This window comes from Lygodium microphyllum, chromosome 1, assembly GCF_053477565.2.
Source record: "Lygodium microphyllum isolate KBCC chromosome 1, Lygodium_microphyllum_v1.1.10, whole genome shotgun sequence".
Lineage (NCBI taxonomy): Eukaryota > Viridiplantae > Streptophyta > Polypodiopsida > Schizaeales > Lygodiaceae > Lygodium > Lygodium microphyllum.
In genome coordinates this window covers 19213846-19222054 of record NC_141135.1, presented here as the reverse complement: position 1 = coordinate 19222054, position 8209 = coordinate 19213846, and the positions used below count along the sequence as shown (strand labels likewise).

The window sequence follows — 8209 nt, the reverse complement described above, 5'->3', positions numbered from 1 at the left end:
ACCTTAAGATTCTAACTGACTAAAACTTGGTTATCATAGATACATTTAGTAAAGAATCATGTAGTGGATAAACTAGGCTAACCTAACAAAGCAATACTTTTCACCACTTGGGAAGGTGGATATGCCAAGATATCATTCCAAACATGTAACATGAGTATTTTTCCTAGATTGAGTATTATGTCACATAATCGATACTAGCGTTACCGTGCTATTACACTATTACACAGCAACTTCGTTCACAATCCATTTCTCATCTCTCTCTCCTCTTTTCCCTCTTTGTTTCTAATTTTTTAATTACTCTCTCTATTCTCTCTTTTCATTTTCTTTTTAAATGTTTTTCTCCTATGTCTTCCTTCTCTCCTCTATTTTTATTCTTTTTTTTAATTTGATTTTTATTTTCCTTCTCTCCTCTATTTTTGATTCTCTTTTTAAATTTTATCTTTCCTCTATAATTCTCTCTACATGCTCTCTCTCTCTCTCTCTCTCCCCCCTTTTTCTCTCTCGTGTCTCTTCTCTCCTTTTTCTTTTTCTTCTTCTCCCCCAGTTTCTCTTAAAGAATGTAAATTATATATTTTCCCTATATATAATTCTCTCTTTTTCTCCTCTTTTATTCTCTCCGCGCCCCCTTTTCTTGTCCTCCCCTTTCTCCTAGTTTTCCTTGAAAACCTCCCTCAACATAATATTAGTGAGTTTGGGAATCTCCCAATTTGCATTTTTTGAATACTAAAAAGGTGACACGCGGATAACATGCCCATAAGTTTCTCAAAACCATATGGCGTGATCTACCATTAGAAAGCACTTGAAAAATGAAATTTATTGAGCTATAGAACGCTTGATTTAGAGTTATAGCGTTCAAGTTATGACAAATCCAAAGATTTGACCACGTGTCCCAAACTTATGAGAAATTCCCATATTCCCCAATATGGTGTTCCTCCCTCCCTGTCTCTCCCTCTCTCTCTCTCTCTCCCCCCCTCAGTCTCTCTTTAAAGTATCTCTCCTTTAAAATTTTATCTTTCCCTCCTCTCTTTTCCTTTTTTTCCCTCTTAAATTTTATATTTCCTCTATAATTATCTCTTTGTTCCCCCTCTATCTTTCCCCCTCTCTCTATCTTTCTTTTTTTAATCCTTTTTCTATCTCCCTCTCAAAATGTGAGAAAAGCTATGTCAAAAAACTATAAATTAAAAAACTAAAAAAATTTTAATTGAGAGAGAGAGAACCTAAGCCCTACACGTGAGAGAGGAGGGGAGGGGGAGAAAAAAAATGTTATTAAAAAAAGACCTCTTCTCTCTTTTCCCCCTCCAACCCCACACATGAGAGAGGAGGGGGGGGGGAGAAAAAAAAATGTTAAGTTAAAAAGACACCTCTTTCCTCTTTTCCCCCTCCATCTTATTCTCTCCTTCTCTCACACACTCTCTCTCTGTCTCGGGGGGTCACTCATAAATATATGTATATATAACATGAGTTCAAAATAAGAGATTTTTAAAACACCATTTTAATACGTTTTTTTACATATAGAAGGGTGTCATATAAAGGGGTTACTTACAGATTGAATAGAAAAGGGTCGTATTTTATTCAATAAAAATTCCAAATTAGGATATTTATAAATAGGCCATGAACGCACGTTATATAAAGGATACATATATAATGAACCCCTCGAGCTCTTTTTATTCAATAAAAATTCCAAATTAGGATATTTATAAATAGGCCATGAACGCACGTTATATAAAGGATACATATATAATGAACCCCCCGAGCTCTCAATCAGTGAAAAACTATGTTCGAATAAAGATTTTAAAATTATTTAATTTAAAAAAAAGTTCAAATTTAAAATAATAATCCAAGAGACTTTTGATTTAAAAAGAAGTTTGACTTAGAGAGAGAGAGAGAGGAGAGAGACCCTAGGCCCTACAAATGAGAGGGGGAGAAGGGAAAAATTTATTTAAAAAGAGGGGGAAAAGAAAGAGAGATAAGTGAGAGAAAGGAGGGTAAATAGAAAAGGAGAGATTACACGTGAGAAAGGGAAAGAGAAAAGGTGTTAGATTGAAAAAGGGAGGTTTTAAAAAAATGGTAGGTTTAGGAAGCCCTATAATGGAGGTTCAAGGCTTTTCAAACCTAAGTGAGAGGGGGGGGGGGGGGGGGGGGGGGGGGCGCGGTGTGTTTTAATTTTTAAAAGAAAGGGAGGGGGAGGGGGAAAGGGGAGGTCTAATGAAAAAAGGGAGGGGAAAGAGAACACATGAGAAAGAGGGGAAAGGAAGTGGTTTTGATTGAAAAGGAGGTTAAGAAAGCCCTCAACGAAAATAATATAGTAAGAAAATATACTAATAATAAATAATTATGAAATAGATATACCAAGCTATCATTACAAACATAACTAAATATCATTAAATAAATAATTATGAAATAGATATACCAAGCTTAGTTATGTCATTAAATAAATAATTATGAAATAGATATACCAAGCTATCATTACAAACATAACTAAATATCATTAAATAAATAATTATGAAATAGATATACCAAGCTATCATTACAAACATAACTAAATATCATTAAAACACTTAAAGGAGTCTCAATAGTTACTAGCAATCTAGTATTTACTTACGAGCTAGGAAAATTTACTTGGGCAATCTAGGACTATTTACAAGCTTTTGCTCTTTGCTCAAAAGAGAATTACTAGCTTAGGACTATTTACAAGCTTTTGCTCTTTGCTCAAAAGAGAGTTACTAGCTTGTTGTTCAAAAGGAGTCTCAATAGTTACTTGGCAATCTAGGACACTAGGTAGTTCATACTAGACATGCTATCTAAGTTAGTGTAACTAGAAAATAGCTTGTTGCTCAAAAGAGAGTGTGTAACTAGAAAATAGCTTGTTGCTCAAAAGGAGTCTCAATGCTAGTGAATTGCATACTGTCCCACTATGCTAGTCAACTCTCATTCAATAGACTTCTATTCAACAAAAAAAAAAAAGGGAGTATCAATGCTAGTGAATTGCATATTGTCCCTCCACTAGGACTATTTACAAGATTTTGCTATCTAAGAGGGAGCCGCATGTAGGGGTGTTGCAAATTTATTATGAGACTAGCAATGTGCTAGTAAATTGCATATTAAAGCACAATACTTTTTATCCAGAGCAATTCCAAAACACGTTTTGTACACCATTAAAACGTTCACCAATTTGTTTAAAAAGACTCAAAAAAAAGGTTCGATGATTCTCATAATGAGTGATCACTCTTTAATCCTCCAAAACGTTAAAAACTACCCCTCATAAGACACAAGGCAAGCAGATTAGCTAACAAAGAAATGTCCCAGATTCTACGACTTTTAAAAAAAGGGAAAATTGTGTGCGCTTATTTGCATTGCTCCTCCAGCGGTATATACAACTTTCGTATCGTTGGTTGATGTAGGAGATCTTGGCACAGTAAGAGTGGGAAGGAAGTTCTTTTATATATACATTTTCATGTCTGCCGAACCTATTAAGGTAAAAGAGGGGCCAATCACAGCTTCTAGGTGAGAAGAGGAAGCACGTCCTCCACGACATGCTCCCCGGCCTCCACGAACTCCCCTACCGCTTGCAGCAGCGCACCGTCCTCGCCCCCATCCTGCTCGGCTTGCTCGCGCCGGCCAGGGCGGCGGCGGCCGCCACGTTTCTCTCGACCAGGAAATATGATCTGATCATCCTTGCGCCCCCGCACCAGCTCGTCGAAGGTATCCTCATCCACGCGCAGGGCATTTACCAGCACCTGCTTGGGTATGCCGCGATAGACCGAGTTCCTTCCAGCCAAGAAACTCTCGGACGGGGTGTCGGAGGTGATGATGTTGATCCACTCCAACCCCTCGTCGCCAGCCACCTTGATGGCCGGGTGGAACTGCGGGATGGCCACCACCGATCCTTCTTGCACCTCCTCATTGAAAGCTGTCTCGCCATCACCCGTCGATACCTCGATCCTACCATTACCCCTAGTTATGTAGATAATTTGGTGCGCATTGCAGAAAAAGGCTGGAGCAAATATGGCATTCTACAGGAAACAATCATCACAACAAACAAGATTTAATTTCTGTGAGAGATTTCATGAACCAAGATTTACTGATTACAATAGTGAACATTTGCTAATTGCAAACAGCATTAATCACAACAATCGAAATTTGATAATTACAACCCAAATCAAGAGTTTATCATCACAACAATTAACAATTTGATTGATCATTACAACACAACCATGCTAATGTTTGTCATCATGAACAGAACCAAGCTTACCGACTTCAGACAAGTCTTTGCGACGCTGAATCCCACTGCACTCAATGCTGGTAATTTGTGTCGATTCACAAGCCGGGCCACACCTCCATCTCTCACATAGATGTCAGGCTCTTGTGCTTGTGTGTCGTACTTAATCTCTTCAAAGTAACGGAAGCTAGTTCGGCCACCAGACACTTGTATGGCACCGTTCTTATTGTCATTGTCCCCAGTACAGCCACGGGGAGACTCACAACGCCGACGTTCCTCAACGTCGTCACGTGGATGCCAAGCCTCTTCATCGAAAGTGATCTTGCGCTCTACCCTGATGATTGCAGCTTCACTCTGACGCTCTAGGATTGAGCGCATTGTGCCCTCGTCAACACCCCAAGCACTAGCCAGGGTTTCTTGTCTGAAGCCATGGAGAATGGACCCGAATCTCTCCTGTTTGGCACCAGCAAGGCCAAATTGCTGCAAACAGAGAGTCAAGGGAATAAATACAAGAGAATGAATAACAGAGGAAATCAAAAACGTATACCATGCAAAAATTAGACCGAGAATTGCTTATCATGTACTTGGCAGTGCTGACCAGACAGAGAGAGATTCAGTATTACCTGTACTGTCTGTCCTGGTCTTGTTCCAAAGGCCGTATCCGCAGCACACAGCACCCGATGACTCCTTTTGCCATCGTTGTACCACCAATAGACGGTACCTTTGGGCAAGGCAATCACATCATCCTTATTGACTCGGCGGATGAGCATGCGGCGACGGTACTCAGGATGCACAGGGAGGACGGCACCCACCCATCCCTCGCCTGCACAATCAGAAAACTCATCGCATGCATGATATTCTATAACAAATCAGACCATTTCACAGCCACTATATATGCATGCATGATATTCTATGACAAATCAGAGATTTACACAGCCACTATATATGAACATATGCTGCATACCTTCCACTACCACGGCCACCTTGTCTGCATCGGAGTATTGGGGCAACAGGAGGCCATCCTCTTCGAGCTCGAGCTCCGCAAAGCCAAGATACGCATTCTGGAAGGCCTCAATGCGCTCGCTCCACACGCGCAGCGTGCCACCCTCTGACCGCAGCTCCTCGCGAGCCTTTCCCAAGCCCAGTTCAAACTTCCCCCCTTTCTTCCTTTCATAACGATGACCACCTTGCTCATGCTGCTGCCTCGCCTCGACCCATCCGACGCCGAGCAGCAACGCTACCACTAACGTTGCCTGCAGCACTCCTATTCTCGCCATTCTTAAGATGACGCGTCACCCCGGCTTGATCTTGGTAATTGCTAGCAAATTCACCTCTGGCGTTTGCCTCTGTCACGGGTGTTGTATAAGCTGTGCACTCGCTACTACAACAACTGCTGGTACTGTACGGGGTTGGTCATGATGATTAGGTCCCCTTATTTATACGCGTCTGATGATAGTTGCTGCCTTGGCTGGTTTGCTGCGTCCCTGGTGTCTGGTTTGGAAAGTCTACGTCATCGTCATGGACCTGATGCGTATTTGTCCTCGTTTAGAAACCTACTGTAGCGAACTGCCATCGCCCTTACCTGGCTTATCTGGGTCATCGGATGGCGCCCACACTGTTTCTTCGAGAGACAATGTTTTTCTAATATAAGAACATATTTGGGCAGTAGTTTACAGTGTTCCATTGGGTTGTCTCCCTTTCGAAGGACTTACACTCTCCACTTGTTTGCACAGTTACACCCAATGTACTTTTGAAACGAATAGATATTTTTTAATGCCTTTGGGATGTGGTGCGTAGGGTTTGAACTCACACACCCCCATAACTCAATCCACATCCAAACCACTATGTCACAACCCCATTGGCACTTTGAAGTCCAAGTGTTCCCATGTCTATCAAGTGAACCATGTAAACCTTCACATCTTAGGTGATAGGGGCATCATCGTGAGGAAGGGCTCCTAGAGGATTTTGAATCCATGTATCATCATCTGACTTTCTTATTGATCAAGAGAGTTAATGTGATTTGAGTCATTAGTACTAGTGTGAGTGGCATGAATGGTCCAAAAATACTAGATTTTTGGACAATCTTAGCTTATGTTTTATATTATTTATTGTAAAAATCCAAAAAAGATAGAAAAGCATCTAAATCAAGATGGCATGTAAAAAGCAAGTTACTTTTTCAACCATTTATAAGATTTTTCATAAAAAAGAAAGACAGGCGAAATCGTGCGCGTCGTGATTGCTATTGATGACAGGTTGAAAAGTGCACTTTAATTAAACTAGAAGAAGGAGTGAACAAAGAGATTCCTAAGCAAGTGTCCTATAGTTTGACCCCCTTTCGAAGCCAATGGAGCCATCAGATTTGGTTTCCGAGCAGTAGAGGAGCTGCTATTTTGATGCACGTTTTTGGTCTATGAAGGAGCTTCAAGAGATCCAATGCCTAGAGATTGCTTCTGAGTAGTGCCAAACAAAGGATTTCAGGTTATGTCAATACATATTGATTCAATTCATTGTGCTTTGTCTTTATTGTGTTTACCTCTTGTCTATTCTTTTTCTTCTCTTTCATCTCCTATCTCTACTTCTTTCTATCTCTGATGGATACGACCTTTCGACCAAAACCCCTCCGACAGCGTATTCCCTTTATGTAGCCCAACTCCTCACTAAATTATGGGTTGCTATTAGGGATAAGCCTCTTTCAGACTTTTAGAAGAATGTTGAGGAGTTAGTATTTCATTTCTATTAGGGATAAGCTTCTTTCAGACTTTTAGAAGAATACTGAGGAGTTAGTATTTTTTGGGGCACCATATGTTTCTAGTCATGCAAGTTATGGATGCTATCTTTCTTCATCTTCTGCCAATTTGTTTTAGGAGGCATGCTGCAAATACTTGTTTAAGATAGTATTTTTTGAGGCACCATATGTTCCTAGTCATGCAAGTTATGCATCCTATCTTTCTTCATCTTCTGCCCATTTGTTTTTGGATGCATGCTACAAATACTTGTTTGAGATAGTAAAGGCAAAGATTATTGAAAGTCCTTTTTATTCACTTATGGTGGATGAGAATACAAATGTGTCTAATGATCACCATATGATTGTATGTATCACATACTTATGTGATAACGGCAATGGACATGTATGTAATAGAAATGTTGTATTATTGAAAACACAAAATGGGACATCTCAAGGACTGCATGATGGACTTTCAGAATTCCTACAAAGCTTTGGTCTATCGAAATCAAAGCTTGTAGGATTTTCCATTGACGGATGCAGTGTAATGATTGGGCAAGAAAATGGCCTAGTCAAGTGGTTTGCTCGAGATGTGCCGCATTTAGTTGGGGTCCATTTTATAGCACATAGAAATGCATTGGTAGCTAATGATGCATTGTCTACATTGCCAATCTTTGATATAGTAGAGGCATCGGCACAAAAGTCATATAAATGGTTCACTAGTTCTTACAAGAGGAACATAGAATTGAAAGATTTAGCTAGTGAATTTTGAGCTACCAGTCCATTAGCTTTTTAAGGTGCATGAGATCCATTGGCTTTAGACTAGAGGACAAGCGGTAAGAAGGATTGTAACACTTATGCATGTTTTATTGCGTATATGGATGAGAGAAAATGCAGAGTTGTATATGCTTTTTACCTCATTTAAGATTCAAATTTTCCTTCATCTCTTAGCTGATGTGCTACATTATCTAAACCTTTTGAACAAAATGTTCTAGGTTGAGCAAGTGGACATAACTTTGATAGAAACAGAGCTTATGGTAACCATAGATATTCTTGAGACACGCTTCCTATTACAGGACTTTGGTCATGGAACACAACATCTCACAAAGTTTTATGAGCAAGTCAAATATGGATATGTGCATTTTCTAATAAAAAATGCTAGAGCTATGAAAAGGCACCGTCTTCATAACAATTCATTGGGACCTAAGGATACATGTAGCCAGTTGGTGACTTGGGACAATTATATTGAAATTGGTAAGAAATTTGTT

General features: G+C 39.8%; 1 protein-coding gene across 1 annotated transcript; it reads right to left on the bottom strand.

Moving 5' to 3' along the window:
* Positions 1 to 3416: 3416 nt before the first annotated feature.
* LOC148040884 (legumin B-like) lies at positions 3417 to 5755 on the bottom strand. The gene is made up of 4 exons (XM_087687195.1): positions 5184 to 5755; positions 4843 to 5042; positions 4253 to 4699; positions 3417 to 4013 (listed from the first exon to the last, which is right to left on the bottom strand). The coding sequence occupies exons 1-4, from the start codon at positions 5494 to 5496 to the stop codon at positions 3501 to 3503; spliced, it is 1473 nt and encodes a 490-aa protein (XP_087543321.1). The 5' UTR covers positions 5497 to 5755; the 3' UTR covers positions 3417 to 3500.
* Between the last annotated feature and the right edge of the window lie 2454 nt (positions 5756 to 8209).